The sequence below is a fragment of the Eptatretus burgeri genome, chromosome 16 (assembly GCF_056783735.1).
Source record: "Eptatretus burgeri isolate ZD-2024b chromosome 16, Ebu_testis_v1, whole genome shotgun sequence".
Classification (NCBI taxonomy): Eukaryota; Metazoa; Chordata; class Myxini; order Myxiniformes; family Myxinidae; genus Eptatretus; species Eptatretus burgeri.
Genome location: NC_140976.1, coordinates 43,429,508 through 43,442,930, shown reverse-complemented (window position 1 = coordinate 43,442,930; position 13,423 = coordinate 43,429,508). Strand labels below are relative to the sequence as shown.

Below are 13,423 nucleotides of genomic sequence, written 5' to 3'. Positions count from 1 at the left end.
GGGGACTCTGGGGAGCATCCGAATAAAAGGCTTTGGTGTTACGATCCCTCAAGTGAGAAGGAAGGGTCCCAATATCTCTTTGCTGACCACAGAAGTAGGTGGGATCACGTCCAAATAGACCAGTCTCCTGGCATTAGTTGTTGGATGTTTCAATCTATGTCATTTGCAAAGAGTATGGGAGTTATAATTATCAGCACCCTGATCAAATTTGAAATTCCTGCCCGAATGTGCAGCCACACATCAGTAATGATGAAACCAGCAGATGGAATTCGCAATTACATCATGGTCGAACTGGCATTCGCCACCGACGGCGATGACTGTGCTAATAAAAGCGATCGATTATATTGTCTGAATTACATGCAATGAATGTGACTTGCATCTGGGATTGTCATCAACCCTGAATGAGATCACCGACAGTGAATCTGTCCAAGGACATCAAATTTGTCTCCATCTATAACCAGGTGAATATGACCAGGTGACTGTGCAGTAGGCATCCTCATCCCGGCCCTTTAATCAACTGGAAAGAAAGAGACTGAAAATAAGGAACACATTTAAGTGATTTAATTGCACAAAGATTAAAATGTTTTTGGATTACTTTTTAAAACAAGCTTCACCTGGTTACGCCACATTTGGAGTATTGCCTAGTTGACGTCTGATTCTAGTGGCTCAGAGGGAAGTGTTGCAGATGCCAAGGACACAGGACTCCTGAGCTCTTTTGCCGAATGGCATCTTTGGTTAATCTCTTCTGAACTGTGCCACATCCCATAGGCAAAATAGATGGCAAAACCTGCCAGGTACAAACAAACACATCGACATTGTTTCACCTTTCATTGACATTTTACAGAATAGCACTCTTCTTACCAGGGTTAAATTGTAATTTCCCATTTCATGTCTGGAGTGTCCACATCACCGCAATTCCGTCATAACTACATGAGGCTTGCTATACTAGGAAGAAGTGCTTATAAACTAATCGGTCTCATTTCATTAACAAAAAAAACCAATAAACAATGACGGGAGTACAATTGTTCAGTACAATTATTCAATGACATCATCGGCTCAAAACCTCTCATCTAAGCACACATTGAGTTGTGCAGGATAATGGTGGGTAAAAGGACTCAAAATCCCATATTGAGAATATAGAACACGCACATCCATGCCACCAAAGACCGATTTTCTGATCAAACAGCAGCTTCAGCTCAGATCTTGAACCATGCTCCATAAAGAGCATCAGTGCTGCCGAAGCAATTTCTAGGGCTATCGTTGCAATGCCGGTTGGGTCGCCACTCTGACGCAGGAAGTCAGGGCAGGAATTTGGAATTTGGCCGGGGTGCTGGCGATAGCTCGCCTACTCTTTGCGAGGGACACTGTGGGATCTTTAACGTCCAGCAACTAATGCCTGACAGACAGGACACTATTTTAAGGTTTACTCGAGGGATGGCACACACATTTACTGTATATATCACCCCGCCTCTCAAACACCGGGATGATAGTTTATAGCAATGCTAGACAGCTTATACGCAAGTGTCCATACCTACACATTATTCTGGTACCCCTTTCAACATAATAGTGATATAAAATACAGAACAGGATATCACCACAAGTGCCAAGCCTGGTGTTGGCTTAGTGGTTAGGGTGGCAGCTTGGGATCCTCGGGTCCTGAGTTCAAGCCCCGTTGGGCCGCTGAATTTATACACCAGGAGGTTGACTCAACCTGTCATCCTTCCGAGGTCGGCAAAATGAGTACCAGTGCACTGGTAAGGGGGACACTGTATCAGCGGCATAGCCACGTCCCAACCAATGATGTAACCAGCAGCCACAGGCTGCACTCGATAGAGAGAGAAACCACAAGAGCCACATCAAAATATGCAGCAGGCCGTATCTGGCCTGTGGGCTCGAGGTTCCCCATGCCTAGGTATGCGCCTCGGTATGCAGGTTCCTCATGCCTCGCCTAGAGGTATGCACAACGGCTTCTGAGCTGTCTAGCCTGGGTTTGAATCTCAGCCCAGCTATAAACTCTCAACTTGGTGTTTCACGGGCACGGTGAGGCATCGTCGTGTATGCCGACCCACAAATGGACGTTAAACCGGGTGTCCTATCTGCTGGCATTACTTGGTAAATGCTAAATATCCCATGGCATCCTTCAGAAACAGTAGGCAAGCTACTGGCAGCACCTTGAAGGTCTGAACAAATTCCAAATTCTTGCTCTAACCTTGAGGGAGTACTGCATAAGTAACACAGCTGCACCCCCTCAGCCAAAGATGCTATGTGATGCCTCCTGAGTCGAAGAAGAACTAGGTTAGCTGTAAAACTACCTGTAATCGGTAGGAGTGCAGGGATTTGGATGAGGCACACATATACCTTGGCCTTTAGCAATACCTTAATATATTTCGAAACATTGGTACAGTACAAATGGCCCAAAGGAAGACAATTATTCACAGTTCTATCTGAACCTTCCAGGTCTTCTGTGAGAACCATAGGTATACATACCAGCAAGCATCCAAATAGCAAACTTGGTCCAGGTACTAGAATCAAGTTGTACCATGAGGTACACGTTCACCAGCATACTGATTACTGGCAAAAATGGCAAGAGAGGCACCTAGGAAGTAAGAGAGAGGTGAGGCAAATGTTTGAGACAAAAGGCAGCAACATGTTTTCAATGGCCATTTTCATTTTCCTCATCAACTTTGTGCAATGATTTTAGCATGATGCAGAGATGTGTTTCACAAGTTTATTTGCAATTCAATGTCTGGAGTAATAAACTAGTTTATTTGCCAAAAAATACAAGTAATAAACTAGAATGGCACTGGGGAGAACATATACCTCCGCCATGATGAACAGTTTACATTTTGTGTCCCAATGATAGGTCTGATCTGGGTCTGGACCTGAACCAAAATATAATTGGCTTGTTCTCGTCACCTAACCAACTCACACACCAACTTTTTGAGATATCGTGCTCTTTATCATTTTTATCATGATTTCTCAATGGTGAAGAATCACTTGCGAAATGCCAGCATCCGGATCCAGATCTTCACCAAAATCGAAACAGTTATTCCTTATCCCACACCCAACGTGTACACCAAGTTTCATCCGAATCCGTCAACAACCTTTTGAGATATCATGCTATATATAGTTTATGGCCTGATCTCTCAATGGTAAAGATTCACTTTAAAAATTCTAGCATCTGGATCTGGATTCCGATCTTCCCCAAAATCTAACCAATTCTCCCTTGTCACACACCCAACCTCTACACCAAATTTTGTCGAAATCCGTCAACAACTTTTTGAGATATCCTGCTAACAGATACACAGACAGACAGACAGACAGACAGACAGGGGTGAAATCATAACCCCCGTCCACCTTCAGTGAGGGGGGTCATGAGGACATTGGGATGTCAAGGAGCAAAGAGAGGGATAATTTAGAACTGTCACAGGGGCAATCGATTTATTATGTTGTGAATGGGGTTAAGACTTATGCGTATATTGTGCATCAGGGGTGCTGGGGGTGATGGGTTTCTTTGGTGTATCTTGTTTTATCCTCACTTCCGACACATTGTTACCCCACATACGCCTAGCAAAAAGTGGGGTTAAGCAATTGGTTCATGTCTGTTTGTCTGTCTTATCAGTTTGTGATCGAGGAACAATTTATTTTAGTCAATGTTATATTTTGAACACGAACCGGAACATGAATAGGAAGACAAGTCTTTAGTTATACTGTAAGTTGGTTCAGAATTTGTCCCAATTGCACATGCACAGAGAGGAGTGAGATAATATTTTTTTTATTTTGTGTGACTATCAGGCAGTCAAACAATATAGAAAATCATTCCAAACAGGAAACTTACTGTTGTTATCGACTTCATAATGGACACATACAACAAGCTCAAATAACGAATGTACTGTAGTATGTTAGATAGAGTGGTGTCATGGACACTGTGGAATATGGTGGTAAAACTGGAATTTATTAATTTATATGATTTTTTTACAATCTTTATTTTATTTAAGTTTAATTATATACTTGAACATTGTCGGATACAAATTGCCTGTCGTCATTGTAATGTAATGCTGTGTTTCTGGTTCATATTTCATGATTTGTGTTCTGTGTTTTATGAGCAACTGCGTCACCTTCCTCCGCTCTTACTTGATCAAGTCATTCTTGCGGGAACCTCATCCAGACCTTGTCATTGCAATAAGCAGTATGACACAATAATACCGCAATAACCTCCAGTTTTGCAGTACATACTTCAATTTAAATCAAGGTTAAATGTGGTGGTGTATAAGGGTGGTGTTCGAGACTACTCCAACAGCACTAAACTTTCAGATTTTTTAAACGATCGTTAAAATCATGATTTAATTAAAATTGAAGCAACACTGCATGGGGTATCGTGTTCTATGAACTCTCTTTCCCAATGTTCGATCTCCACCCTCTCATCATTTCTCATCCTTTACATTTTCAAAAGAAGCTTCAATCAAAAATTTATTTCAAGCCATTCCCTTGAGCAGCAAAGATAAACAGCAAATTCTATTGATGGCTACAAGGAGGAAACATTTTAGTGGCGGCAGGGCAAGACTGATGACAGAAGGCAACTAGAGTGGCGTAATCCAGAGCACCACCCTTATGCATTACCTCATTGAACCTTTATTTAAATTGAAGTATTGTACTGCAAAACTGGAGGTTCTTGGAAGTATTTAGAAGGTGATTTGTGGACTATAATGTTCAAGTATATAATTAAATAAAACAAATATTGTGAAAGACATATAAATAAATTAATTCTGCTTTTACCATCATATTCCACAGTGTCCATTACACCACCCTATCTAACACATTACATTCGTTATTCGTGCCTGTTGTATGTGTCCATTATGACGTTCTTATAAACAGTAAGTTTCATGTTTGGAATGATTTTCTATTTTGTTTGACTGCCAGGCAGACAGAGAGACACAGTAAATTTTTTTTATCTCACTCCTCTCTGCATATGTGCGATTGGGACGAATTCAAAGCCAGGGTATGGTAAAACGAAAGACTTGTCTTCCGATTCATGTTCGAAATATAACATTCATTTTAAGTAAGTTGTTCCTCGATTATAAACTGATAGACAGACAGATGGATGGATGGACATGAACCAATTGCTTAACCCCATTTTTCGCTTCATGTTCGTGGGGTAATAAGGGGGACCTGGCTGGAGGGAAGGAGTCTGCAGATGGTGGGAGAAAATCTGCCATTTAAATGAATTCACATAGCAAAGCTTGCTGGCCTCCAAGCCAGTCGCAGAACGGGCATCCTCCATCGTTCCAAGTCTCTCATTGGAAAATCAGAGCTACTCACAGTCTGCAAGGCCTTTATCCATATCTCAATGGAGTACTGCTCTGTACTATGGGCTGGTGGCCCAGAATCACATCTGTCTCTCCGAGATTCTGTGGAATCTAAAGCTCTCTACATTAACAGAATTTCCCATGATGAGATTGAAGCACAACATCCGTTGCTTCCACATTGTAGGCAGGTCGGTGGTCTTTTTGTTTCCCCCTCATCGATACTCCATCATTGCTCCCTCCACTCTTTCAGTCCTCTGACCCTGCCAAGCAACTCCAAGATGCATGTATTCTTCCACGAAACCCCCTCCGAGTTAAACTTCTAAAATCCAGGTTGACCACATGCCTCAACTCCATTCCTCGCTTCTTCCATCGATGGAACTACCTTCCAGAGGCTGTTCTGCTTCACTCTTCCCTACAGGGCTTCCAGCAAGCCGTGCACCGACATCTTTTGTCATCCCCAATTCTTACGCATGACCTTTATTACTCTCCACAACCCTTTCCTACCCCAACCACCTTACTTGCTCAGTTCAGTGCTTCTTTCCCTTCTCTTTTCCCGACTGTTCATTCACTTGATGTTTGTCCCACTGTAAAATCTACCTTGTTCTTCCATGAGCCTCACTCCTGTAAAGAAAAAATGTCAATTTGCAATTTTTGTTGCTTTTTCATTTATACAAATACTGTCAATTAGCTTTGAACCGTCCCCTATCCATCCATCCATCCATCCATCGAGACCATACTCTGTGCAGAGCGTTGGTGCTGCCTAATCAGTCTCCTTAGCTATTGGGCACAATCCTGGATGGGTCACCACTCCGACACAGGATACCAGCAAGCTGGCACTCATTTTTGCCGACCTCAGAAGGATGACAGGCAGAGTCAACCCCACCTGGAATTAATTCAACAGCCGAGAGGGATTTGAACTCAGGATGCTAGAATCCCAAGCTCACCACCCTAACCATTAAGCCAACACCAGGCATAGTCCCCTATGACCATGTCGGTTATGATTTCCACACCTGTTTGCAAATTTTCTAAAGCTCTTCCACCACATTTCCACCAGTAATTTCTCTTGACCATCTTTGGGCCATGCGCTCTCTCGGCCATCTTTGGGCTATGCGAAATGTGATGAAGAAAAGTTCTGACCTCACTGCACATTGGGATTCAGCACTGAATGACATGAGTTCACTTGACGGTGCGAAAAGGAGCAATAATGAGGTCTCCAAGAGTAAAAGTTTCTGTAAAAGGATTCAGATAATTGGTTTTGTAACTCCCAGCTGACAAGAGGTGCTGTTAATTTCTTGAGAGCATGATGAACTACCTGCTAGATTATCATCTAGAATGGGGTGGTCGAATTGCTTCACTTGCCTGGATACTCACAAGCACATTATCTTGTATGCATTTCCCAAATAGCAATAAAAAACAGCACATACCTTGAATGCAAGTGATGCTTGGCTCTGTGGTTGCCTCCAGACTAACATCGTTGCTGCAAAAACAGTCACCAAGAGGAGAGCAGCAATGATTGCTGCCCAGACCGTGCCGGAAGCCAGCGCCTTATGGCAGACCGCTGTAAAGACGCAGAACACCACAATCGCCAGGCCTAGACAAAAGCAATATCAATAAATAAATAAATAAATAAATGACAATCCATAACATTACATTACTTTTATCTTGGTTCATGAAAAGTTTGAATATTACACTTGATAAAATAAGTCATTTTAGCAAAGAGAAAAGTACATCAAAGCATAATAGAGTGGTGCCTCATTAGAAGGATCACAATTGTTCTGTGGATGGGTCATTGGGTTGAAAATGTGATCCACCATCCCATCCTCCAAAATTAATGAATAAACACTTCCTTGTAGTGTTCAGGTTAGTCCAACAGGATGGCGCAGAGGTAGTGGACCTTCCTTTGAGTGTGGGATAGTCTGGCATCAATACCTGACTCGACTATAAACCGTCTGACTGGTGCATCTCGGGGAAGCTGTTGCATCATAAAGTGTGCTATCCCTATAATATGGACGTCGAGCTGGGATTTTAAATTTGTTCATGGTATTGGTGATAGCTCGCCTACTCTTCGTGAAGTACACTGTGGGATCTTTAACATCCACTAAGTAATGCTGGCAGAATGGACACCCAGTTTAACATCCATCAGAGGGACGGCACACTCTCATTGATGAATCGCCCTGCCTACGAAACACAAATAGGATAGTTTACAGTTGGGTGGGGAATTAAACCCAGCAGGGTAGCTCATAGGGAAGTGTAGTACCACTACATCATCCTTGTCAGGGCTATCATTATAAGAACATTAACATCTATATAATTTTTTGCTTCACTAAACATATATAACTTGTTATAAATGGCAATGTTTTGGTTCCACATACTTGCGGTTAGGATGGATAAACTGGCACGCCTGGCAGTGGTCTTGGTGGGTTGAACAGATTTTGGGCTCAGCAGGTCAATCAAAACCATTCTCCACCTTTGCTCTTCCTCTTCCTGCTCATGCTCGACGAAGCGTCCTTCATCTTCATCGAGCCGGTACCTACAAACAGCAAGTCCTGTTTTAATAATAAAATAATAAAATTCCAAGCTAATGGAAGACTCGAACAAACGCTTCCTCCATCAATGACCACTGGACCAACTGAACTGCTGCAGAACGGATTATTGAACCGAACAAGAGAGAAATGTCTTACATCATGTCGATAGGGTGTACTTGGTACAACAATAATCAAGTTAAAATGAAAGTCCATGAACACAACAACAGTTGGTATGTTGGCTGTGAAGCCAATACTTGCACTTAAGAAAATGAGAAAAACGTTTAGCCAAGAGCTCTCAACAGGGTTTGACGCTGGGATGGTTATAAACCTGGTGGAGGTCTCACACATCATGCATGCAACCATGGACCACCACCCAGTGCAGTTTGCAATTTTTTCATCTGGACTTTCGCTAGTCAACCTTAACACCACTCTTGGACAGTTCCATTTCTGCCTTAAAGGCTTGATCGACGGTACAAATGGTTCATATGAAACTTGCGAAACAAAAAAGCTCTTCACTCGATGCCGAGTTTGAGAAGACCGAACCATAAATGCGGTCTCATCAAAAGAACTACATTATAAATGTCTAAAGATGATCAAATGATTTTTTTATGATCAATTGATACAACAAGCAGATGAAAAGATGAATAAACCGACTGTCACCTGAGGATCAGCACACAGGCGGACACCAAGCTGTAGGCCGACAGTGTGCCGATTGACATCATCTCCACCAGCTCCTTGAGCTCAAACAAAAAGGCCATCAAAGCTGGTGGGTAGGAAAATAAAAAATACTGTTATGAGTCTCTTTTACGACCATTAACAAAAATTAGTAGCCCGTTCCCCATGCAACACGAGATGGGGTTTTGCGATCACTTCTGTGTGTGTCTGTGTGTTTGACCAGGCTGTAATGTTTTACCATTTGAGCTTTTGTCATCAAATTTCCATCAAAGCTTTATTATGAGAATACTAGTGGAGCCTACCGGTCGCTTTGCTGATGGACCAATTAGTCGGCCTGTTTGCCCAAAATTTTTGGTGAGAAGGAGAAGGAAGAAAAAAATTACCCGTGTATACGAGTGCTTGAACCCCTACTCCCATTTTTGCACCTCATCTCCATGTCCCCTCCTCACGTCTCGCTCCACGTCCCTTTGCCCCCTGTTTGTCCTGATGTACCTTCCCACTAGAAATGCTTCACACACGATGACAGACTGACAGGTCCCTCCATTTTTTTAGGGGGTGGGGGAGGGGGGTGGATGGAGAAGGGAAGGAGAACAAATTTACACGTGCGAAGAGTGCTTTAATTTCAGCATTGCCCAGGTAAAAAAGGAAATTTTAAGACCCTCTACCACGGCCACAAGGTGGCGCTACACCGTAAAAAATTACATCAATAATTTTTGCCCCCACACACCGTCAAGTGATGCCACGGACACATGGCCTATTTTACCCCCCCCCCCCACACAAACTTGTATTTGTACCCCGAGTTTGTAATTTAAAAGATGTGGCCTTGCAGAAGGAAAAAAAAAAAAAAAAAAAAAAAGAGAGAGAGAGAGAGAGAGAGAGAGAGAGAGAGAGAGAGAGAGAGAGAGAGAGAGAGAGAGAGAGAGAGAGAGAGAGAGAGAGAGAGAGAGAGAGAGAGAGAGAGAGAGAGAGAGAGAGAGAGAGAGAGAGAGAGAGAGAGAGAGAGAGAGAGAGAGAGAGAGAGAGAGAGAGAGAGAGAGAGAGAGAATGGTATATATATATATATATATATATATATATATATATATATATATATATATATATATATATATATATATATATATATATATATATATATATATATATATGCACTACCGATCAAAAGTTTTAGAACACCCCCATTTTTCGAGTTTTTACTAAAATTTAAGCAGTTCAATGTTACAATGTACTCTGAAATTAAAGCACAGAACAAATAAACAATTGCAGATGAAAAAGAAATCATGGAATTGTTTTGTTGAACAAAATTTAATCTAAATTTTTGACTCATCAAAGTAGCCACCTTTGGCAGATATAACAGCCGAACATACGTGTGTCATTCTTTCCACAATGGAAATCAAATATTGTTCGGAAAGTTCTTCCCAACACTGTTGCAGAAGTTCTCACAAATGTGTTACACTTGTAGGTTGTTTTGCTTTCACCCTTCTGTCCAGTTCATCCCAAACCAGCTCGATGGAGTTTAAGTCTGGAGACTGTGCTTGCCATTCCATGATTTCAAGCCTACCGTCTTGTTCTTTTCTTCTAACGTAGTTCTGACATAGCCTGGAGCTATGTTCTGTTTCGTTATCTTTCCGGAGGATGAACCCCTGACCAACTCGGTATTTTCTCGAAATACAGCCAAAACGGTACACGATAGCGCAAACATTTTCAGGCCACCTTACTCAACATTCTCCTGCGGTGTGCATTATCAAGTTTCGTTCAAATCGAGTAACGAAAAAATTATTCAAAAATCAATTCCCGATTCAGTCAAGTACTCTTTGGTAGAATTTGATCAATGCAAACAACCTCAGCGGTATAGTTTGATTTTTTCATCAACCGCTGTCACAATGGCAACCCAACGGGTTCACAGGTCGTCTCGTACATATATGTATGTATGTATATATATATATATATATATATATATATATATATATATATATATATATATATATATATATGTCGTTGTATGTATGTATATATAAGGTCGTATGTAAATATATATATATATATATATATATATATATATATATATATATATATATATATATATATATATATATATATATATATATATATATATATATATATATATATATATATATATATATATATATATATATATATATATATATATATATATATATATATATATATATATATATATATATATATATATATATATATATATATATATATATATATATATATATATATATATATATATATATATATATATATATATATATATATATATATATATATATATATATATATATATATATATATATATATATATATATATATATATATATATATATATATATATATATATATATATATATATATATATATATATATATATATATATATATATATATATATATATATATATATATATATATATATATATGTGTGTGTAAGTATCGAGAAGATAAATTAATAAATTGGTCAAAAGATCAAAGGTCAGCATGACATAACATCATCAATTTTCATCGAATTGACCTGATATATTAATTATTATTTGAACTTTCGTTTTCAAATTTTCAACAAAGCTTTATTCTGAGAATATGGAGAAGACAAATGAATAACTTGGTCAAAAGGTCAAAGGTACCGTTTACCATATGGAAGAAGTCCGATACAAAGCGGATGGGCTTTGCATTTTCAGACGCTTTCTAGTTGCTTTTATATCCTTATGTGGTGGATGTGGGAAGTGCAAGAGGCTGGGGGTGGGGGATGAAGGGGGATGGGTGATGGGTGATGGGTGGGGTGGGTAGGGGTGGTGGGGTGTGGTTGGAGTTGGTGGGTGTTGGTTTGAGGGGGGAGCATGGTGATTGGAGGCAGGAGGGGTGGGGAGTGATCAGAGGCATCCACAACTAGTTCATGAACATCAGCAAAACTGAGAATTTAATCATCGCAGAATGCTGCTGAAGCGGCCCTCAAACAGAGCAGCAATCTAGAATTTCGCTATCATGGTCCTGGGGCACAATGACCTTCCCTTTTTTCAAACACTGTGCGATCTTTGACGTCCACAAGTGAATACTGGCAGCCATTTTGATGAACAAACATAAATGCCATCAAGGATGGAGCACTCTGGACTCATTCACTTTTATATCAAAGTTTATGCTTTTACTCTGCTGTCGCATCTTTATGAAGAACAAGTTTCATTGAGAACAATACACACATGAAAATGAAGTCAGAAATTAAAATGAAATATTACTCGACAACAGCCATATCAAGCAACATGTCGGCAGCAAGTCCTTCTGCAGCTCCCGTGAACGAATCGTGTATTACAACGCAACTTTGGAGTAGAGCAAACCCTTCATTGAGCACAACATCCAATTCGCACAACATCTTGTAAAGCTTAACATGGAGGTTGTCCTGTGGTTAAGGCCACAAGTATAAGGAGGTGTCACTGACTGCATCACCATTGTTTATGCAGAACACTTCATGCTTATTCATTGACAGACTTCACCCATTTATGAATAACTAACCTCTAGGGAGTTTCAAAATGCACCAATTTACTACCCTGTCGTTTTCAAAATTTTCCTTTGGGGTGGGGACTGGGGGACATACTCCCAGACCATCGCACACCCGCACCACCCCAGCCTCGACCTCGCAAGCCACTGTGTCCCACAGCAGATAAGACGACTGAGCTGTCTCTTAACACATGTATTTCTTCATTGTTTTGCAAAACAATTGGAATTTAGGAGCTGCAACAACATTTATATTGTGATTATACATTACAGGCATCCTTCTTCTCTTTCATGTCACGTGATTTATTCACTTTTTTTCATACAGGTTGGGTGCCAAGATCACACTCGTTCGTTCTCCACTTGATCACATTTGGTATATATTTTTGGACAAGTTCCGGAAGGTATAGAGGTATCATGCTACTCAGTCATGTCATGAAGTTAATATGGAGATCAGGATTCTGGATGGGAGGATAAGGAAAAGTGCAGAGCAAGAGATAGGGAAAGAGCAACAGGGGTTTTGAAAGGGTAGACAGATGATGGATGGGATTTGGATCTTCATCGAAGTCGAATCAATTCTTCCTTATCACAAACCCAACCTGTCCACCAAATTTCATCCGAATCTGTGTACAACTTCTTAAGATATCGTGCTGTATATTGATTTTGGCCCTATCTCTCAATGGTGATCGAAGAATCACTGAAGAAATTCTAGTATCCGGATCCAGATCTTCACCAAAATCTAATCAATTCTTCCTTGCCACACACCCAACCTGTCCATAACTTTTTGAGATATCCTGCTCACAAACAGACAGACAGGGGTGAAGACATAACATCCGTCTACCTTCGTTGGCAGAGATAATGATAAAGAGAAGTAAACACAGGTGAATGCAGACTGTTACAGTCTGCAGACAGGTATGGTCACGAGGCAATGAGTTAGGGAAGCGATCTTGATGAACAAATGAAAATGCCATCAATGGCTTTCATTCACAAATACCTGATGATAACCAACCAGTCAATACGATCATGACATTTCCTAATGGACCTCCAGTCTATACCAACTGAGAGCACACACTCTCTCTCTCCTCTCTCTCTCTCTCTCTCTGATGAATACCTCTTGTACCTCCGCCTGTCCGCCATCCCAGCCGCGAGGCGAACCTGCTAAGGCGCCAGAGGAGAGTGTAGCGGCGACCGGCGTGTGGCGCTTGCTCACACGAGAGAGCCACCGGAAGAGCAACCCGTCCCTCGCCATTGCAAACACAACCCGAGGCAGCGGGAACATGGATCCCAGGAGGCTGGAACAAAAATGATAAAATGGGAAACATAGATTAGAATTGAGCAAAACTTGACCATCATCACAACTGTCACTTAATCACCGCCATCAACAAAATCAGTGTGATGGCAAATGCATTAACCA

General features: G+C 40.8%; 1 protein-coding gene across 4 annotated transcripts in view; it reads right to left on the bottom strand.

Moving 5' to 3' along the window:
- Window positions 1–546: 546 nt before the first annotated feature.
- Window positions 547–13,423, bottom strand: part of LOC147010978 (cationic amino acid transporter 2-like) — a 73,444-nt gene continuing 60,567 nt past the window's right edge. For 3 of the 4 annotated variants that reach the window (XM_085859665.1, XM_085859666.1, XM_085859664.1), the window contains 6 exons: window positions 13,165–13,301; window positions 8,492–8,594; window positions 7,679–7,836; window positions 6,731–6,897; window positions 2,488–2,596; window positions 547–787 (listed from right to left, as the gene is read on the bottom strand). In XM_085859665.1, coding sequence (XP_085715791.1) covers window positions 642–787; window positions 2,488–2,596; window positions 6,731–6,897; window positions 7,679–7,836; window positions 8,492–8,594; window positions 13,165–13,301 — 820 coding nt within the window. In that variant the 3' untranslated portion in view covers window positions 547–641. The remainder of the gene's footprint in view (window positions 788–2,487; window positions 2,597–6,730; window positions 6,898–7,678; window positions 7,837–8,491; window positions 8,595–13,164; window positions 13,302–13,423) is intronic. The other variant, XM_085859667.1, reaches the window with a different exon arrangement.